The following is a 22,580-nucleotide window of genomic DNA, read 5'->3' as shown; positions in this document are numbered from 1 at the left end:
GCATTCTATTTGTACAAGAGATGGTCTAAACACTTGTTTGAGAATGATGTGAGCATTATAGTTTAAAATAGATTATTAAAAAATGGTTGTATTGTAGGAGTCTACAAGTCATAAGTTGACAATGACTGAAATGATCATCAAAATATGTTTGAATGTTGTGATGTACAATGCTTTACATATGACTTTATAGCCCACGAAATGCATTGGTATTCTTCTTTGCTTCTTTTTCAATTTCATTAACAACCTTCAAAATTCAAAGCCAAATCCAAAAAACCCTTTATCTTATGTAGTTTAGTTTTAATTATTCTCACTCTCCATACTACGGTTTCAAAGACATGTAAGGATTTGTTACTCATTCCAATAAAATATAAATCCTTATTTATTTTTTATGATGATTACCATTTGCTAGGCATTGTGTTGTAACCCTGAGTTATATTCATTTTTAGTGTCATTAAGGGATAGCCACCCTAGGTTTTGCAAAGCCTAAAGTGCAAGGGATAAAAGTGTAAAACGAGTCTCCTAGTCGTTGGCCATTGATCTAGAGTTCTTGATAATAAGATGACTAATCTCTAGAGAAACCTAGACAATCATTTGAAACAACCAACAAGAGGGAAGGACTAGAAGAGAAGATGAAAAGCTATAGATACTTCAGCCATTTGGAAGCTCTATATGCCAATAATAATAACAAAATTGTTGGTGTAAATTATGTCTCATAATTACACTTTACTTAAGTTGACTTAGGGTAATGCATTTCATAGTAGTTTGGATATGAGACACTTAGGGAAGTTGCTTGTAAGAGAAACTCCACCTTTTGTGTTCTTATCTTGTTGTTACTTTCCACCTTCGGTGGGTGATCCACCTCTTATGGAATACTTTATTATTTCTCCTATCTACTCTCACCTACACTTGCTTCTCATTGAGCCACATTTCATGATTGTTTTCTCACATATCCATATTGCCTTGCCTTTATAAGTAGGCTCATCTTCATTGTATTGGTTAATCCAGTTAATGGTATTTTGCATCTTGATGAGAATACAATTTGTTCTTATCAATATTTTATCTCTGTTGTTGTGCTATTCATTAAGCTCTTGATCTTGGCTATTTTGACAAATTCTTACAAAAATTAATGGGCCCCTCAATAGCATCACTCTTGTTTCAAATGGATATGCAAAAAATTTAGATTCAGTGAATAGAAAAAGATATATAATATGATCATAATAATAATAAATATATTGTTGAAATAAGAGGCAATCTCATTGGGGCTACAATTACAATAGATCCCAATTTCTAACTTGGAAAAAATAAGACATTTGATCATGGGTTTGATAGTGTTTGTTGTCGATGAAAGCAAGAGAAGGGATGTACCTCCACTAGTGTACATGCCTCTACTTTGCTGTACAAGCATTTCCACTTGCCATTGTGAAAATAAAAAGACCTTTGCAGATTCGAAGACTAGAAGCAAATAAGGTGTTAAGGAGATTGAAGCAAAGAAGGTGTTAAGGAGACTCAAGCAAAGAAGGTGTTTTTATTGAGACTTCAAGTAAAGAAAGTGTTATTAATTAAAAGGAGAAGAACAAAAGTGAAGCCAAACAAAAAGTACACATTGTTGCATGTCAACATTTGAAGGAAGAATAGGAGAGGGTGTTAGTGAGTGAAGTATTGATTCAATATAAGGATGGCAAAGAGTTGGACAATGTGGAGTTGCGTAGGCCTTGGTGTTATTGAAGGCCTGCAAGTCTCTCTACTCTCAAAGTGTAGATGTCCTCCACCTCATTAATAGTAGCTATTTTAGTAGGCTATTGGAATGCACATCACCAAGAAAAGTGAGACTTATGACCAATGTATACTTTGAAAGTAGACTTTTGGATTTGAATCACACATTGTAGACACTACATAGAGGTTTAGGGCCAAGTGGGTTGGCTCTCCACTATGGAGTTTCTTGCGCATGAATGTTGTGGTAGTGGCATGGCTTTCACTTCTTTGGTGACCATGAATAAATGACACACAAGTTTATATAAGAGTTGAAAATTGAGAAATTAAATTTTACTCATCATGTTGATGGGTTATATGACAATGATAAAATTCTACAATAACAATTTACAAAATTAACTATAGAAAAGAAAAATCATAATTAAAAAATCATTAAAAAACAAAAATATTTTTTAGACTATAATATTGTGGCAATATTTTAAAATTATGATTGCTCATTGACACATCAATCCAAAATAGTTGTATACAAACATTGGTATAATATACGAACTCACTCACAATGCTTGAGTTTAAATCTTCTTGACTAAAAAGTCCCCCGAGAGTTTTAAATTTTTTCCTCATTTGTCTTTTATAGCCATAGGTGTATAACCTAGAAGTTCAAAGAAATAACATAATTTAATTCAAAACTATGATAACAATCGCAACAATCTTCATAAGCCCTGGAGAAGATAAACTTTTTCCTATTTCTCTCCAATCGGTTTTTGTTATTTGATCGATGCTTTAACTAGTGTAAAGAAAACACTCTGCAAATGAGGAGACGGTGAGAGCATGTTAGAATGGAAGTAAAACTAGTATCTTCCCATTTGCAATGCCGAATGGGGGCGGAGTTGGCAATACATTGAGAATATTGGAGGTGGCATCCATATGCCAGGCGCTCCGAAAAGGAGGCACAGACATCAACAAGTCCCTCTCTGCTCTTTCCATTAAACAACTTGACCACCGCATAGTTTTAGGAGTCATAAAAGCCAGGGGTTTAGACGTGGAAAAAACACTGAATTTCTTCAAGTGGGCAGGCCTACAGAAGGGCTTCAAACATCACGCCAAAACATACACCCCCATGATTTGGAGACTGTGCAGGGAAGACAAGCTAGAAATGGTGCCCTCTCTCCTGAATGACCTCAAGAAGGATGGATGCTCTGTAGACACTGAGACTTCCAAGCTTCTATTTCGCAGTTTTATCAAATCAGGTATGTTTGACGAGGCCTTAGAGATTCTGGATAGAATGGAACAACATGGTGGGTTTAGCCAAATTAATCCTCAGTTGTATAATTATATAATTGTAGCCCTTCTTAAGAAATCCCAAGTTAATAAAGCCTTTGTTATATTTAACACCATGTTGAAAGCCAATATAAATCCATATACCACTGCACTCAATCAGCTCTTGTTAGGTTTGAGAAAGGTGTATATGATGACGGAGTTCGAGAAAGTGTTTTGGGATGCTAGAAACATGGGTTGCATTTTTGATAAATGGACTTATAGTATCTGCATTCATGCTTTTGGGGTAGTTGGCAAATTGGGTCTAGCTGAAGAAATGTTTGAAGAAATGAAAGATCGAGGATGTCCTCCGGATGTATGTATATACAATTGCTTGATTGCTGTTCGATGTAAGGCAGGAAAATTGAACGAAGCGATGGACATAATTGAAGAGATGAAGGGCCAAGGGCATGACCCCGATGCCATTAGTTATGGAACGCTGATCCGTGGATTGTGTAAAGTGAATAAGATCAGTGATGCACTTAAACTTTTCAGTGAAATGGTTCATGAAAGTTGCAATCCTGATCTCATTGTGTATAATGCTCTTCTTGATGGCCTGTTCAAGGTTGGAAAGTTAGACGATGCATGCAAACTCTTTGAGACGATGGTACAGCAAGGCATGGTGCCAAATTGCTTCTCTTACAATATCTTGATTGATGGCTTATTCAAGAAAGGTAGGGCAGAAGCTGCCTATATGCTCTTTGATGATTTGAAGAAGAAAAGACAGTGTGTAGATGGAATCACATATAGCATAGTTATTTCGTATTTGTGCAAGATGGGGAGAATTGAGGATTCCCTTAGATTGTTGGAAGAAATGGAATCCAGAGGGCTGGCATCTGACATGGTAACAATAACATCGCTGTTGATTGCGCTTCATCGCTCTGGTAGACAGGACTGGGCACGTCAGCTTATGAAGCGGATTGGAGATAGCAGTGTTGTCCCTAATATCATAAGATGGAGTGCTGATATGGAGGCGGTAACTAAAGACAGGCAAGAGGAAGGTCTAGACCAAAGATTTATGTTTGTAAAGAATAACAATGCTTTTAGTGGTGACCCAGAAAAGAAGAAGGAACAGAGTAACATTTGGCCTCCCGTTGGTCATGTATCACATATGAAAACAAGCATGGGAGATAGTATTGTTGAGAACCATGCCTTGAAGCTCGTACGTGCTCCAACAGATATAGGCAAGGTCTCTCAAGGGATAGAAGATGTAAATAACTTTACTGTAAGTCTATCTTCTTCAGACATGTTTGCCAATGATACAAGCACAGAAGAAGATCCACAGAAGAGGAATGGATGTGCTGATACTTCCAAAGTCTCAGTGGATCATACAAATGGTGCTGGTGAACAGGATACTGCAGACAGGGATTTTGATTTTGAAGCTTACCCAGGATTTTTGGCATTAAAGGGAAGAAGAATACAAGGTAGAGGGATGGATTCTTTTAATATTGATATGTTCAACACTTACATGTCTGTTTTTTCAGAACAAGGGAAGGTAAAGACAGCTTTTAGGTTATTTAGAAATATGATTGAAAACGGAAGTGAGCCTGAAACCTATACTTATAATACATTGCTAACAGTGTTTGTTAAGAAAGGCTATTTCGGGGAGGCCTGGGGACTTTTCCTGGAAATGGGTAGGAAATCAAGTTTTGCTGATGTAGCTACATACAACATAATCATTGATAGCCTTGGAAAGAACGGTGAAAAAGATATGTCGCATGCAGTTCTTCAGGCAATGTTAAGGAAGGGAGGATACTTGGACATTGTTATGTACAATACCTTAATAAATACAGCCGGAAAAGCAGGTGAATTAGACGAGGTAGAAAAACTTTTTAGAGGAATGACTGCTAATGGGCTCACTCCAGATGTTGTCACTTATAACACTCTAATAGAAGTTTACAGCAAAGCAGGTAAGGTAAAGAAAGCTTACAAAATTTTGAGAATGATGATAGATGCAGGCTGTTCTCCAAATCACGTCACAGATACAATACTTGATTTTCTAGAACAGCAGATTGAGAAATTAAGGTACCAAAAGGCATCGATCAGAACTGATCAGATTTCTTAAGTTAATATTTCTTGGATACCATTGTGAAAATCTGCAACAAGGCAAGTAGAGCAAAACAAGCTGAAAATTTCCTGAGAATACTGCTAGATGCTGGTTGCTTTCAAAAACAGTTGACAGATATGTTCTTGAATGTAGGGTTAGCAGATCAAGCAACTGGGGTACTTGAATGCATTATCAAAAACCTAAAATGCATATCTTACTGGGTGCATTGGCGTCTGACCAGGAGTGAGTCTGAGCAAGATTGCAGCTCTCTCTGCAGCTGCTTTGTTCTGCATATCATTGTAATTACTACCTTTATTAGTATTGTTTGTGTCTTACATATTTTCTACTGACTCGTGAAAGAGAACTATGTACAATACGTTGTTCTTGAAAATATGTCATTTTAGAATCATTTAACCAGGGCTGATATAAAGAGGGACTGTCTTTTGGCTCTCTTTAGAGTTTTGCTCGATAGATTTTTGTTGTTCTAGGCACTTTATATTTGATCTGATTCCTTGGCAAACTTTTTCTTTGCATGATACAACAATTTGGCAGCTGGCTAGCAGGGGAAAAGAGGGTAGAACACTGTTATTTCCAGACATTATTAAAAAGCATTGTATATTATTTCTATTATTATGGAAATTTTAATCTTGTTTTTTTTCATTCAGTTTTGAATTTTGCTTGTGTTGGGAATCATAGAAACATAAAGCTTTTTATGTACTTTACCATTGTTTTTTTGGTTGATTTTACCTTTTTAACTTCAATTTGTTCCAGTTTCATTGGCATTTCACAAGCTCTTGAAGGGTTTTTTTTCTTTTCTTGTCTCAGTTGTCTACTGTTTGTGTGCACATGCAGTTTAGTCACGTCGTCTGACACATGGAGCAGAAAGATTATTATATTTACCTTACTTGCAAAGGGAAGAGGTCTTTTTACTCTCTGGACAATGGCTTCCTGAGACCAGATTAAATTCAGCTTCCAGGTTTAAATCTCTTTTTAAGTTTTCAACAATTTTTTAAAATGTGCACTGCACATGTTACAGGCTGTAGTTTATTGACATTTTTTTTTGATTTATGAGCCTTTGTAATGTTACATTTACTTTGAATGATTATGTTTTGCACATATATAGAGCCATAAATTTAAATGTATTAGAAACAATTTAAAGAACGAGTGAATACCAAAAATGCAGGGTTAGCCTTCCATCTGAAACATGAAGGGTATTCAGAAACTAAATTCTATCAAATAGAATCAATTGATTCTTTATGGTTTGGAGAATTTCCCAAGTCCTTGGTGCACCGGTAGAGAAAAATTGAATACCTATCACACAAGTAATTATTGCAAAAATAAGGTGGGTAATGTGTTTGGACCATTACCATGACTGATTTGCATCATCCTTTGGAACTTGTATATGAGAGCATATACTACCCTGAATATGTTGTGCAGAATCTTTACTATTTTCACCGCTTAAGGTACCTAATAGTAGTTAATGCTGATAAGAACAAAATTGCCCTCAGTAGAAATAAACAAGTCACGTCAAATTGTTTGTGAATTAATAACATTTGCAGAAAATCTTGCATCCATTCCACTCAATATTATTACTGTAGGATTAATTTGTGATTTTTTCAGTACAAATCCTCTTCTTGTAATTAAGTGTATCGTAATTTAAAACGGTAATCTAATTTTAGTATTATATTTGAAGTTGAACACTACCAACTTATCAACTTGTATGGCACATACCCTCATTATTAGGGATGGCAAAGTTAAGTTGCCTAATCTTAGAGTGGATCCCCCCTAAACCTAATTGGGTTGAATTGAAATTTGGTGGGGCTTCAAAAGGGAATCTTGGCATTTTGGTAGTTGGATGCATCATTAGGAATGAAAATGGAAAGGTCATCGGTGCAGCATCAAAAAACTCAGAGGCACAAACTATGAAGCTGAAATTCAAGCCCTCATACTTGGTCTCCATCATATTTGGAAAACTTATAGTTCCAAAAATGTCAAAATTGAAGGGGACTCTTTGAAATTACAAATGCAGTCAAAAAGAGAAAATCCCCTAATTGGAAGATCAACAATTTATTAAAACATGTTTGGCCTCTATTGGACAGTTTTGAGAATTTTAACATAAATCATATTTTAAGAGAGATAAATGTTGAAATATATTTTCTTGCAAATAATGTCATCATCATGAATAAAGAAAGCATTATCAATTCAAGCTTAAGCCCTTGGCTAAAGTTGCAAGAAATAATGAGTAACAATGGCTAGTGAATTTTAGGCCAATCCAAGGAAATGGTAACAAATCATTTAAAGTTTAATCATCCAAAGCCAATGCCATTCATTTGATTGGTCGAGTCAGTTTGGCTTGTGCCAAGCAAGGAGGAGCCTTCAAGGATTTTGTTATGAACGAGTATTAACTAATAATGGAAGGCCTATATATGGATCCTCCTTTATTCTATCTGCATTTGGTTTTTATCCCCTGCTTACATGGATACTCTTGTGTCGTTTAATCTGCAAACAGAGGCAATTGGCTTTCCTGGGTGGTATCAGTGAACAAAGGATGATTTTGTTTATACTAATAATGGATTTATTCTGAATGCATTGGAATGGGTTCTCGGGGACGAATTTATGAGTGCAGATCATAGATATTGGATGAATACAGATGTGCGAACTATTTTTATTCCTATAATTATGGACCTCAGCAAAGATAAGGGCTTGCTTAAAAGGGTAGCAGAGATGTTGATTAAGGAGAAATTTCTGGGGAGTTTGGATGTTATAATAAATGAAGCAGTCATCAGTGTAGGGCTACCACCGACCAATGGTATCCTATATTTGGACTATGGACCTGTTTGGGCTCTATGGAGGCCATTTATTACAACTACAATACCATGGAAAGAAGATAGACGTAGGGCGGGGTTGTTTTCCTGAAACAAATTATAGGTTTGCTACCAAATGAGGTAGGCCAAGGATATCAGCTGGGATAAATAAGGCCTTTTATGGTTCCTTCTAGCCAAACAACTTAGGTATATGGTACTTTCAATAGCTATTAATAATTTTCTGTACTATTGTCTTAAGATGATCTTTCTGTTAGAAAAGAAAAATAAAGAGTTAGAAGTTAGGCAGAAAGATAGAAAGACAGTACAATAGAGTTTTCATTTCTCCTCCTGAAAGCTATTATATCTTGAAACTATTATATTGGTTTTTTTGATATATATAGAAAAGGGAGTGGTCCTCATGGCTACAAATTATAGATTAAAAAAAACTTGTATGGCACATAATTTTTTTATTTGATTTTTATTTCTAAATCTTGGGAATATTTAGGCTGGCACAGTATTGATTGTTAAAATTGGATGCTTCCTAGACCAGCTATGCAAAGGGTCTCACCACTGATTTATTGCTAGGGTCAACCTTACTATGATTTATTGCAACCTCATAATAATGCATTAGTGATCTCTTTGAAATATCAATGGCTGTTCAAGATCTTGGTATCTGCCGCGTTGTCAAATTTACCTTGCTAACATTTCGTGTTGATCCCAAATCCATCAGTAGGTTGTTTACAAAAAGTTCATTTTGCCCTTGTTTGAGAATATGTGGTCACTGGATAAACAATCTAGTCAGAATTTGTTTGATTTCCTTGGAAACAAAGTCCATTTCCTAATTTGGACTACAATGAGTGACATAAGTGACTTGGCAAAAAGGAAACTGGAAATCTATAACTTTGGAAGAAAGAATAAGTCATTAGTTTAATTGAGGTGAGCACCGTGTCTTCTTGCAATCATGAACAACTTGGACTTCAAGGGAATGCACTCCAACTGCATTTGTTAAACACCCCTTTTGTTCCATGAATATAACGTTCTCTTGAATAACAAGGAAGCTTGTGCAAGCCATGGTCAATTCTTGTGTACTGATCTTCATCACCATCTTGTATAATTTATCAATCATGTTTGAAAGAATATGTGTCATCCTAAAATATCTCGTTAGTATTTTCTACAAAGCAATGGTTATTTTCCCCACGTAGATAGATTCACCAAGTCAAGGATGTTCACACTGCTCATTTGCCATGTTATCATTCGTAACAGTGTTCCATCGATAAGAAGTAATCATGTTGGAAAGATAGTGCATTTACTTATTGATAATGCATCTTCGGAAACACATGGTCATGACAAGATTGAAGCATTTCTTACACATTTTATTCATCCTAATACCTATACATCCTATTTAAGCCACATGTTGCAACCTTATTTTGTTCCAGAGGAGGCCACTCATAGCCTATGATACACTTTCATGACATTCTATCAGATGATTCAGGTGCTTTGTTTATGATTCTACATCTTGTGTGTGTGTCTAGCAGGGCACTTGTAAGTTGTAACTACAACATCTAACAAAATGCTCCCTTCTATTATGTTTTGATGGATTTCCTTTCATTAGTACTGGATATTTGATACAGTGTACATTATTATAGTGCAAATCTATTTATCAGATTGTTTCTTTAGCATCACCAATAATTTCCACAAGAACATTGTCTGTGTTTAAAATGATGGAAATGGTTCACATCTCTGGGAATAATCTCTCTTGCTGCCATGTTGAAGATGAATTTAGATGCAGTTTAGCAGTCATAACACACTCGAAGGTTTGTAACCAATGTTTGAAAACTTGGCGTTGCCATGGACTTGGCAGCCGAAAATAGGATTTGGACTCGGGCCTCAGCACAGACTTGGCAAAAAACTCAGATAGGACTCGGCAAAAAAAACCGTAGTTTTACCAAAAAAAAACAAAAACAAATTAATGGATTTAGAGAACATAAAAACCTGATTTGACTATCAATTTGTCATATTCAAAAATTACACATGTCGTATGATCTTCAAATACTCATTATTGAAATTTCTTAATTCATACTCATAGTTTCAAACTTTCAAATGTATAACACATAAGTTTATAAATGTTTGCGTATAATGATATGTCAAAATGAGAAAAACAACCACATACAATCTACATCTTCCTCTTTCCTCTCCTAATGTAACTCAATTTGTTAGGCCTCAAACTAAAAGGTGCTACAGTATCAAAATGATGACGAATTGTTTCTTCAAAAATGTCTTTTTGGATCTCAATGCTCCAGTTTTCCTCTCCTTCCTTTCCTATTTTGCTGTTCAGACCTATTTTGGACATGATTGGATTAAAAAAAGTGAAGAAAAAGTCACTTTTTAATGTTTTTTTACTGCCCTAGGCACACCCAAGCAGACCTGAGAATCTGCGCCTAGAATTCGGGAGTCTGTGTCTGGGTCTTGGGGAGTTCTGGGGCGAGACTCGGACAAGTACTCCCTAGAACTCATCTGGACTCACCGCAGTAGTCAATGGCGAGTGGACTTGGCCAAAGATAGGACTTGGGAGTTTGGAGAGTTCTGGAGAGTGGTCACAGAGTCCTCAAACTATTTTCTTAACAACTCTAATAGTTGTTCCAGGGGTCCTGTTTAACAAACCAAATGCAATTGCTAACTTTTGACTATGGCAGCAGATAAATAATTCTTTTTCCTTCTCTTCCACAATATTAAGTAGATGACTTGAATTTGGAAATACCCTGCTGCCTTCATTTGCCAAGATGATTTCTCCAACTTTGCATAGATCTGTTGTGCCATTTTATGGCCTTTGATCCAACTACATCCAGATATTTTTTTAGTTCCTCTATCTTCCAGCAATCTCCTTACTATTTAAACTTCACCACACCTGCCCACTTCTTCATGCATGCAAGGCAGGGACATGATGTTGTGGAGTTTAGTTCTGTACCTGCTAATTGCATCTGCTTGAACATTTCTAAAGCCTTTACAACACACCTGTTTTGTGCGTATTCTGCAATCATTCTATTCTATGAAATGACAGTGTTCGAGGCATTCTATTAAACATGTCACAGCCTTTGTGTGCTTCCACGTTGCTAGATGAATTTTCTTGAAAGTTTCTAATGTCATTTTCAACAAATAAATCTGCACTTGATTATGCTCTGACGGTTGTCTGAACTTTGTCACAAAGCTCCCATCTTGGCATGGGCATGGGTGATGCTGGCATAGGTAGTGGTTTTGGCTTTGCACCTGTCAAGTAGATTCATTTGCTTGAGTTTATAAAGCCTTCACAACCAATCTATTTGGTGGATATCTTGCAATTATTGCATTCCATGAGATGACATCTCTTTGAGGCATTCTGTCAAACAGTTTAGGTTGCCATGTCTATGCTGCTACATTTGTGTGTATGTCGGCCAGAGCATTCCCAACTGTAATATCTGACAAAATTCCTTCGTGTGTTAAGCTTTGATAGACGTTCATTGCCTGTTCCGATGCTCCCATTTTAGTGTAGGTTGGAGGATAGTGTTGAAGGTTTGAGTTTTGGTTTTATGCCTGTTTGAATTATTGTCATTGATGTCAAAGGTGTGGAGAGACTTTTGTCACTGAAGGAAATTGTTATATCAAGATGGAATCATACTGCTGCTATAATATGTCTTGATATCTGCACGCTAGGGGAAGAAATAATTATAAAGCATCATCATTTAAATACTGACCAACCTGCTGATGGTGTTGCTCACATTGGAGAACAAATATATCTGTTTTGAAGCTTAAAGGCTGGCCAACTCACTAGGCATAAGACAGCACTAAGACAAAATTTATGTCTAATATTTGTATGGCTGACCTTTAAGGAAATAAAAGATAAATTAAATACAGGCAGACTTCTTTCACAAAGTCACCTCTCTTGGGAAAGAAGTCACCATCCTTGGGAAGTTGTCCCTTTTTAAATGACCTTCATTCATTTAGAAGTATGCTGGGTATAAAGACAAGCAGAATTGGAGATAAAAGATGCAAGTTTAATAATGAAAAATCATAAGAGTAATAAGCAGATTTAGAGCAGAATAGATGTCTCTTTTGTAAAGGATTATGTCTCTTGGGTGAAGAGGCATATGAGTGGTATTAATAAAAGATAAGTGGGAGTAAAACAAGCAATGAGATTTTAGAGTATGTAGAGCAGATCTAGTGCAGTCTAGATCAGAATTTTGTGGAGAGTAAAAAGAATATATCATATATTCACAAAAGCAGATTTATGTAGAAGAACATACTTTGGAAAAGACTTATGAAGCATATTGGAGAGAACATTTGAGCAGATTTAAGGAGAATAGAACAGAGTTGTGAAGGCTCTATGGGCAGATATTTGAAGGATTCATGTGCGTAGACTTTTGAAGGATTTATGAGGAGGTTAATGAAGAAGTTATGAGCAGATTATGAATATGAGATTTCTGTGAGAGATATATGAAGGACATAGAAATGTCCACCATCCATTGAAGAAGCAATTTTCCGAGCAAAAGAGGTTGGTGCCTCCTATCTCTAGATGTGTTTTTTATGACATCTCAAACATAGAATAAAATACTAAGTATTCTATCCTCTCTTGCACAAGGAAACCTCAAATGCTAAACTTCATGATCAAATAAGGCTACTCCAAGGTTTACAAATGTGAACAATCAACTTTTATGATGGATAGACTCAGTCAATTGATGTGATATTGTTGGTAACACAAAGGGACTTACACTTTGCTGGAACTTGGAACTTGGATTCTAAACTCACTTGGAAAATAAAAGACAAAAGGATAAAGTTGGAGAAATCTAATCTAAACGTAAGGACAATGATGATAATAGATAGTGTTTACATAGATGGATTCCATAATCAAGCTTTGGTTTGCCATGAGGAAACAACTACACAAAATTGATGCAATCTTCAAAGTGTAATGTCCCTGGTATGACTCCCCTGATTTCCTAATAATTTTAAAGTATTAATGATTCCCGAAGTTTCTAATGACTGGGTTCGACAGATATCAAATAAGAGTTATTTCCAGAATGTTGCTTGAGCAGATAATACTACTACTGTAGATTTATGTTAATTTATTACATAAACGTTTCGGTACAGATTTTATATAACGTTTTAGGCAAATCCATTGTGACGTCTGAATCTGACTGTTGCTATACACCCGTTCTGAGTTTGGTGTTATACTTCTTTGAGAAGTATTTGGCGCCTGATGACTATGACTGAACCGGCAACCTCTGGATGGTCTTCTTCGATTTGCAACTTAATGTTGTGGTTACGCTTCTATATGAAAACAGTATTCGGTCTTTCCTCCTTGTTCTACCTGATGAGCTAGCATACCTTCTCCCTCGATTGTTACTGTCTTCTTATATCATATTATGGGAATGATCGGAAGCCAAAAGACATGTCTCAATAATATCTTCTTTCCTTAATGCTAATCGCACCACTAATCACTGCATTAGACGCTTAATGTTAATCACCTCTTTTCATCATGTTATCGATTATCCTTCTTGCTAATCGTGGTTTCCATCAACAGATCACTAACCAGGATATTGATATTATTACGTATTTCCAATCCCGATTAGAAGGTATAGTTAACGGATGTGGCATTGTAATCATCTGATGATAATCAAAATTGTCAGTGTGAGGTGACCATTAATACTCCCCTAATTCTACATAGGCAAACATCATTTAATAGTCTTTTGACCAGTCGACGATATTCCACGCTAATCCTTCACTCCGTAGTGATGCTCGGATCACCCTCAATGTCTTTCATATCAATATCGCTGCTTATGACGATAATATCCTTCCTTGCTAACATATGGAAATCAGTCACTATCTGTTGATTATCCTTTCTGCAATTTTGTCTCTTTTAGAGACTTCACAAAATTGATGGATACAGACGATGTGATGACCAATTTTGGGGACATTACACAGATAACGAAAGATTTTCATATTGTAAAACATTCATCAAATACCCAATACTGGCACAATCCAAATGAACGTCCATAATCGAACTAGTACTATAGGTTTAGACTAACCATGCACTGCAATTTGCAATCAACAAACTACAAATGGTTTGAACCTGGAATTCCATCAAACATCTTCACATTTCTCCATCAAAATCAATTAACTTCAACGAAAATTTAAGAAGTAGAAACCATGCAAAATGTTGAAATAACACATAAAGATCCACCATATCTTCAATGAAAGTTATGTATTAATTCCACCATAGTCATGGCAACAATTTCTTGTCTCTTCCTACTGCTACTACTACTACTCTCTAACTATCAAGTAGTCCCTATTAACCATTACAAATGAGAAGGTAGAGCCTTATATAGAGGTTTGATTACAAATGAATGGCCAATATTAATTTGAAACCAACGGACAAGATGATTCAAAACTATTAGAATTTGAAAAGATGAGTGACCCAGAATAACTAGTGCAAACGAATAGAAATAAAACTGTGAATGTAAATGATACAAGATCAAAATAACAACACAAAGTTAGTCTCCAAGAGAGAAATGCAAATACTACAAAAGTGAAATAGCATTAGGAGAAAGCAAGAGAAAAAAGCTGCAAAATGCAATTACAATGGAATTCAAAGACTAGCTAGGAGTTCTATATATATAGGAAATGAGAGGTGGCAAATACAACCAATGGGAAGAAACCACCAGAATAACCTAAAAAAGGCAAGTGTAACACAAATGGAAGATGTTGACTCCTTGCACCCACTCACACTAATACTCAATTAATCCTAAGCAAGCTTAATTAATAGTGTAGGAAAAACCTAGGAATAGGAAAACAAATAACCAACTAGAAAATAAAAACCTACATTAACACTCCCCCTTAAGTGCAGCTTAGGTGGGTAAAAAGATGATGGGTCTTGACAAGTGAGGCTGTATTAGGTACCCATGTACAAAGAATCCCCCCCCCAAGATATAGAAAAAGGCCCCCGAGAGAGAGAGAGAGAGAGAGAGAGAGAGAGGAGTAAGAAGCCCCCCCGAAGTGGACACCTGTCGCACCCCCAACAAAGCTCGCAAATGAAGGAACTTACTCTCAGTGAAGGGTTTGGTGAAGATGCTTACAATCTGATCTGATCTAGGACAGTACCTGAGATCAATGATCGGCTTATGAATTAGCTCCCAAATGTAGTGCATGTGGATCTCAATATGTTTGGTCCTCTGATGATGGACCGGATTGCGAGAGATTTGTATGGCACTTTGGTTGTCACAAAGGATGATTGTAGGCTTTCGAAAAGAAATGTCAAACTCAATGAGAATATTTTAAGGCCAAATAGCCTCAGTAGCACCATTAACTGCTCCTCAATACTCAGAGTTTGTAGATGAAAGAGCAATCGTTGATTGATTCTTGCTCGACCAACAAACTGGATCGGAACCAAGAGAGAAGCAATATCTTGAAGTAGACTTGCGATCTTGAGAATTTCCTGCACAATTTGAATCTGTGTATCCCAAGTAAAAATCCACACCCGTTGCATAGTAAATCTCATAACTATGAGTACCCTAAATGTAGTGAAGAATCCTCTTAACTACTTTCTAGTGCAGCTCATGGGGCTCCTACATGAATGAAGAGACCATGCCTATAGCATATGGAATGTTAGGTCTTGTGTGAGTCAAGTATACAAGACTACTAACAAGCTGTCAATATAAAGTGCCATCTACCAAATGTGAAGAACACTTAGCCTTAAGTTTGACCTCAGACAAAAATGGAGTCAGTGTAGGATTACAATCAGCCATGCGAAATCTAGAGAGCATATCAAGAGCGTACTTAGGCTGTGCAAAGAATATCCCTGAAGAAGACCGACTGATCTCCATCCCCAAGAAGTAGTACAAAAGACCTAAGTCTGTCATCAAGAAACGATCATGAAGGGTAGTTTTCATTGCCTGGATGGTGGATGAGTGGCTCCCTATGATCAATAAGTCATCAACATAGAGAACCAAAAAAGTGAGAGTATCACCTTGCTGTAGAATGTAGACATTTGGATTAGAATTGCAACGAGTGAACGCAACAGTCAAAAGGAAGGAGTCCATGTTGGCATACCAAGCCTAAGGGGCCTATTTGAAGCCATAGAGAGAATTTCAAAGATGATAAACAAGTGAAGGATTCTGAATGAACCCTTGTGGCTGTTCCATGTATATCTCATCCTGAAGGTCACCATGAAGAAAAGCACTCGTCACATCCATCTGATGAACTTCCCATCTGTGAGTTGCAGCAATAGTGAGGACAAGTCGGATAGAATTCATTTTGGCAACTGGTGCAAAAGTCTTAGAGTAGTCAATCCCAAGAACTTGGGAGAATCCTTTAGCAACCAAGGTAGCCTTATGTTTATCAACAACCCATTTCAAGCAAATTTTGTTCAATAGATCCACTTGCATCGAACAAGTTCTCTTCCCTTAGGAAGAGGGACAAGATCCCAAGTGTGGTTCCTCTCTAAGGAATTGAACTCTTCCTACATATCTGCATCCCACGTAGGGACACATGAAGCTTCCCGAAAGGATTGTGGATCAGAAGTTGAAGCAATGAAGAGATGTGGAGCTTGTTGAAATTGTGACCTTGTTCTTCTAGCATCTGAAGGATCACCAATCTGATCACCCACTGACTCTAGTGTCTTATGAGCCCAAAGAGATCTTGAGACTGGAGAATCTGAAGGAGAATCAACATCCTCTGCATGATGATTGTGGGAGGAATGTGAATCCTCAACATCGCTATCACCATTTGAAGTGGAGAAAGAAGACTACTCATCAAAAGCAAGAGTATTAAGATGCTCTAAAGAACTATCATCATGATGTAGTGGCTCTGATATGATAGTGGATGGAGAAGTGGTAGACGAAGAGTTGGAAGGACTCTCCTCAAAATGAACATTCCTCTTAATGAACAACTCATGAATGGTAGGATCAAGAAGCCTGTAGCCTTTGACATCATCTCTATATCTAACAAATATGCAAGGCTTGCTCTGTGGATCCATAGTCTTGTGTTTCTCTGTTGGTAAATGGGCCCATGCATGAGAACCAAACACTCAAAAGTGCTTAATTGAAGGTTTTCGACTAGTCCAAGCTTCAAATGGTGTTACCCCCTTTACAACTTTGTGAGGGATTCGATTCTAAATATAACACGCACAGTTAATGGCTTTTGCCCAATATGGTGGTGCCAAAGATTTGGAGTGAATCATACAGTTGGCCATTTCTTTCAAGGACCAATTTTTTCGTTCTACAACTCCATTCAGTTGAGGACTATACGAAACTATATGTTGCAAGTCAATGCCCTTAGAGACACAAAATTGCTCAAACTTCTTGTTGACATAGTCACCCCCATTATTTGTACGTAGAACTTTGATAGATTTCCCAGATTGTTTCTCTACAAATGCTTTGAAGTCCAAGAATGTGTAATGTCCCCTTTCTAGGTGACAGGAGAAGAGTAGTGGGATGGTCTATTATTTGGATCTCGTAGGCTGGTAGTGGTGGATAGAGACTCACACAGGGTATTCAATATCCGGAGTTGGTGTTTCAGGCAGTTTGTGGGCCGTTGGGAGCAATTCCTTGACTTTAGGGAGATTCCCTACTTTTTAGGAGGTTGTGGCAGTTTCCATATTTGAGGTTCCACGGGACCATACCATGGTTTCAGTTTCAGGGAGTTTGGGTGTGTTTCCTAGTTTCTAGGAGCATCCCTAGATTTTAGGGATGGGACTGCCAGTTAGCTTAGCTTTTCCGGCATCGGTCACAGATAGGTGACAAAGTTATATTCATGATTGTTTGGTCATTTTGGGCTATTTTTGGATATCTGGAGATATTTTAATATATTTAAATATTTCCTAAGTTAGCGTTAAATAAATTAAAATAAGGCTATGCATTTAGTCATTTCGGAGTAATAAGAGGTTTCTGGCTTCATCTGGGTTGATATGCCTACGTGTTATAGCTCGTTGGAAAGGTCTTGAACTTTGCTACATGATTCTTACCTTCCGGAGTCTTTTTGGATGCCTGAAGCTATTTATTTGCAATTTAGTGTTATTTTCCTATAGTTGACGCCATAATTAGAAAATAACACTCTTTTCATAATGCGCCAACTTTACTCCCTTTTAGGGTTTGGCTTGGAAAGGAAAGGAGATATAAGGAGATGAAGACCAAATTGTTCATTATCTTTTTACACAATCAAACTTATTTTTGCGAATTAGCTCTGAGTGGGCAATTCTTCATCTGGGACGCAAACCCCAAGATCTGGACTGGCTGGGACGTAGCCCTCAGCAGTTATTGGCATTGGATTCTTCAGGCAAAGTGCATTGTTGACAAAGATTGAGTACGCCATTCTTCATTGTGGATTCAGGTTGCAGAGAAAGGGTTTCAGCATGGCAGATTGATTCTTCAGCTTGGGTGTGATCCTTGCAGCCTTAGGGCCGCCATTTGCAGCAGGTACATCCCACGTGGAATGTAAGGAATGCATGTATTCAGCCTTAGAGGTATTCTTGATTTATGACCACTATTCACCTTTCAGTTTGGCATCTTTGTTGGATGTAAGTTCCTTGGATCTGCATTAGAATTATTAATTGGTTTTACAAATCAGAAATCTGTCTGGTACAGCTTGTAGCAATTCTGAATTTGGCTGTATGTTCTTATTTATTTTCAGTCTCCTTTCATGTTTACTGTTCATTATTCATTACTTGTTTGAAAACTATCAAAATACACAAAAAAGAACAAACCTTCTGCAACTTCTGTCTATTCTCTAAAACAAATCAAAGGCATCACAAGAAGATATAGTTTATTAATTTAAAAACTACAGCAGATCAGCAAGGGGATCCATCAGGGATCTTTCAGAATGAATCAAAGACTTCAGACTTTTGTTTTAGTAAATATACAAAAGTGCATCTAGAAAAATCATCAATAAATGTCAAAACATGTTAGGCTCTATTGAAGAATGGATGTGGAAATGGTCGAACCAAATCACTATGTACCAACTCCAAAAGCTGTGAAGCTCTCCGAGCTTTGCCTTTGTCAAATTTCTCCTCCGGATGCTTGCCAAGAATGCATCCTTGATAGACACCATCAGAAAAGTGAACTAGAAGCAATCCTGTAACCATGTCATGCTAACTGAGCTATTGCAAGTAGTGATTGTTTAAGTGGCCAAACTGTTGATGCCACAAGTTACTCACTTCATTAGAATGAGTGAGCAAAATAGATTGAGGATCAAGAACAAAATGAGAAAACAAATAAAGTCGAGACTGATGATCTGCTTTCCCAATTGCAACTGTAGAATCATTGTGAAACTAACAAATTACCACTGAATCAGGAGAGAACTCAACCCACTTGCTTGATCTTGTGTGAGTGTTTTGATATACTGATAGGAGATTAGTTGATAGTGAGGGCACACAAAGAACATCGTGGAATGTGCCATCCCCCACATCAACATACCCTCTTCCACACATCTCAATAGGTGTGTTATCACGCATCAAAATAGAAGGCATAGAACATGGCTCTAAAGATGCGAGCTCATCCTTTGATGAAGTCATGTGGTGTGAGGCACCCGAATCAAGAACCCAAGTGGATGGTGGTGGAGCGAATGCTAAAAGGGTGTTGCCCTTTCCTTTCCCCTTGTTGTTTTCTTTAGCCTTGTTAGACCCTATTGACGTGGCTAAAGTTGTTTCACAAATTCCTTCCGGTCAACACATAATAGAATTCGTGAGCAATCCCATTCTCTCTTGCATAAGGAAGTTCCAGTGCTGTTTTAAATGATCACTATGAGACAACCTCAAGGTTCACTTTGTCAGGTCTTGACTACGGGATAGCTCGACGATTGATGTGTCTTGCTGATAGACACAAGGGGACTTACGTTTTGGATAGAATAAGCTTTTGGCTTGCACAAGGTCCCTAAGACTCTATTGGTCTTAACTTCATCAGATAATTCTTGGGCACAATGCTATTTTTACAATTTCAACTTCCAGATTAAAAAAAAAAAGGAAAAAAGGGAGATAGGGCAAGAGAGAAACTAACTATTCTATCTAAAATAACACATTTAGGTAAATAGACTGAAATTTTATGATAACCAGATTTAACTTCGCCAGTAATTTTTACACAACTACATAAAATCTGATGCAATCTTCAAAGGAAACTAGATTTTCAAATTATTAAACACAAATGCTGAATCCTTAAATTCACCCATCTAGTATTTAACAACCGAACTAAGTTTATAAACAAGTTCAGACTAACCATGCAGGGGGAATGGCAATCAACCAGTCTTTAATGGTATGAACTAAAGATTCCTATGAAATATAAACTTGAATATATTACATGAAAACAAAATACATGACATAAATTTAAATGGTGAAGGAGACCATGCACTCACATGAAATAACAACTTTAAACTCCATTAATTCTGTATGTATTTCGACAGAGTTTCTACAACAATTCAAGAACTTACAAAAATAAGGGAAATCTGGTCCCTTTAAATAGGTTTCTGAAATTGGATGAATGGCCTAGATTTAATCATACAAGTGGCCCAAATTTATCCTAAAAGGCATGGCTACCCATACCTAGTAAATAGGGAACTTACATCCTTACCAACTGCCAACTAACTAATAACTATCAACCACAAAGCTGTCCCCTAAAAAGTGCAATATACTCAAAAATCATCACTGCTAGGGCCCTTGAAAGATTTTTCCTCGCCTAGGAAGAAATTCCTGCTTCCTGCCTTGTACTGACTTTTAGAGCGCAAATTAGAGGCTAAGGAAGAATGTTGTCATTGGGAGAGAATCCTAGCACTACCACAAACTGCCTCCTTGAGTGCAAATAAGACCTTGAGGAGGATTTTGTCCTTGGGGACAAAATACTATTGATATACTGAACTGCTTCCTTGGGCGCAATATAGGGGTAGAGGAGGAATTTATGGTGATGGCGCAAATCCTTCATGGCGAGGGATTCCTACTCTTGGGCACAAATTCATGGGTAAGGAGGAATTTTCCTTGCCTTAGCCAAAATTTGCCTTTTCATTTTGATTTATCCTTTGCTACCAGCAATTTCGAACTTGGAAATATTTTTCGTTGCAACATTGAATTCTTCCATACCGACTCCCTTTGGATAGACTTTGTCCAATCTCTTCTTTTATCAATTTTTCATCATTCCCTGTCATTATATCATCAAACACTAAATTTCTTGATTTGGAGCACATTTTCACCTCCGAGGAGGAATTTTTCTAGACAGCAAAATTTTGGTTGTTTCTCTTTCATTTCTTCATATCAGTTCTCAGGGTTATCTTGACACTTAGCCAAATATCCATCATTCCATTCCTCTGCCCGTGTATTCTTTTTTCTATTATTGCAATCTCTTCCTTGGACGATGATATCATCCACTGAACAATGTCCTCTTCTCAGCATCCAAACTCTTGCTTCTCGCAATGTACCTTAAAAAAAGGAAACTTTGTGAAGTGCAAGTATCAATCAAGTTCATAGTTAGCAAAATTCAAAGTTCGAAGGATAAAGCAATAAGCAGATTGCATTTCTCAATACATCAAAACCCTAATTATTGACTCGACGACAACTGTCAAGGCTCTATACTCTTTAAAATCCATTCCATACATAGGCATTTGATCACCTCCAAAGATCAAAATCTAGATTGACGACTCAATCCTTAGGGTCGAGAGATAACATTGACTACAAAAGACTTGGTTTATTCGACAAAAAGAGGGGGTCCCCATTTGCAATGGGGCGATGTGTGAAAACGTCACAACAATATCCATGCATTCTGCTTTGCTAAGAAGTGTTCTAGCAAAGTTCTCATTCTATTTCATTCATCTTCCATGATGAGTCCTTTTTTGATATGTATGCCACTTTTGCCTTCTTCCAATCTATCAATCACCTGTTCACTAGCAAGTTGGTCTTTGAGGATATGGATTCCAACTGCACCTTTGAGTGCAATGAACCAAGAACTTCCCAATCAACAAGAACATTATAAAAAGAGGTTTAGACCAATATTTCTTAGATGTTGACATCTTCTATATTCATAATTCTCATGAGTGAGCCTATATAACTTATAAATAAACACCTTCAAGTTACGCATGTCTTCCCCATATCTCTATAATGTCCCCTACCTAATTGTCCCTAGAATCAACCATTGAGGTTAGGCATACCACATCATATTGATAGATTATCAATAATACTACACAAGCACATTAGGGTTTGGAGGAGAGATGTAATGTCCCCTACTTGATTAACATAATTAATCTATTTCAATATATTAAAATTGATTATGAGACAAATCATGAAGTCAGTCATTGATATTCTTCAACTTATTAGTTATTAACAAGTGCTTATTTATTTTCCTCATTAGATGATTAATTTCATTATTCATAGTTCTTAATATAGATATCAGACCCTGCTACTACTTCAGTTTTAAGGGAGGAGGGTCTATGTATGTTACCAAAGCGCTTAGAGACCAAATACAAGCCCTTACCTATCTTGGGTTTATACCCTCAAGGCTTATGGGTTGCTGATCCCCACCCTATCTTGGGACTTAACCTATTGCTTGGATTTAGACTGCCCCTCCTTGGAACATCTCATCCCCATCTTCTTAAATAGTCACAATAATAACATGATTCAGACTATAAGTATACTAACTTCTCATGTGTTATGAATATATATGAAATTAAGTATTACTGTCATACATATTGCAGTCTATTTTAATATTACT

The 22,580-nt window shown here is 36.9% G+C and overlaps 1 protein-coding gene across 3 annotated transcripts in view; it reads left to right on the top strand.

Moving 5' to 3' along the window:
* The first annotated feature begins 2,406 nt into the window (after positions 1–2,406).
* Positions 2,407–22,580, top strand: part of LOC131069426 (pentatricopeptide repeat-containing protein At4g01570) — a 45,035-nt gene continuing 24,861 nt past the window's right edge. The window contains exons 1-3 of one of the 3 annotated variants that reach the window (XM_058004848.2): positions 2,407–5,049; positions 5,225–5,370; positions 5,924–6,047. In XM_058004848.2, coding sequence (XP_057860831.2) covers positions 2,579–5,049; positions 5,225–5,255 — 2,502 coding nt within the window. In that variant the 5' untranslated portion in view covers positions 2,407–2,578 and the 3' untranslated portion in view covers positions 5,256–5,370; positions 5,924–6,047. Of the gene's footprint in view, positions 5,131–5,224; positions 5,371–5,923; positions 6,048–22,580 lie in introns of those variants that run through there. The other 2 variants (XM_058004847.2, XM_058004846.2) reach the window with 2 other exon arrangements.

Source organism: Cryptomeria japonica, chromosome 10, assembly GCF_030272615.1.
Source record: "Cryptomeria japonica chromosome 10, Sugi_1.0, whole genome shotgun sequence".
Lineage (NCBI taxonomy): Eukaryota > Viridiplantae > Streptophyta > Pinopsida > Cupressales > Cupressaceae > Cryptomeria > Cryptomeria japonica.
Note: the sequence above shows the minus strand (reverse complement) of the source record. Positions and strands in the feature narration are given on the sequence as shown.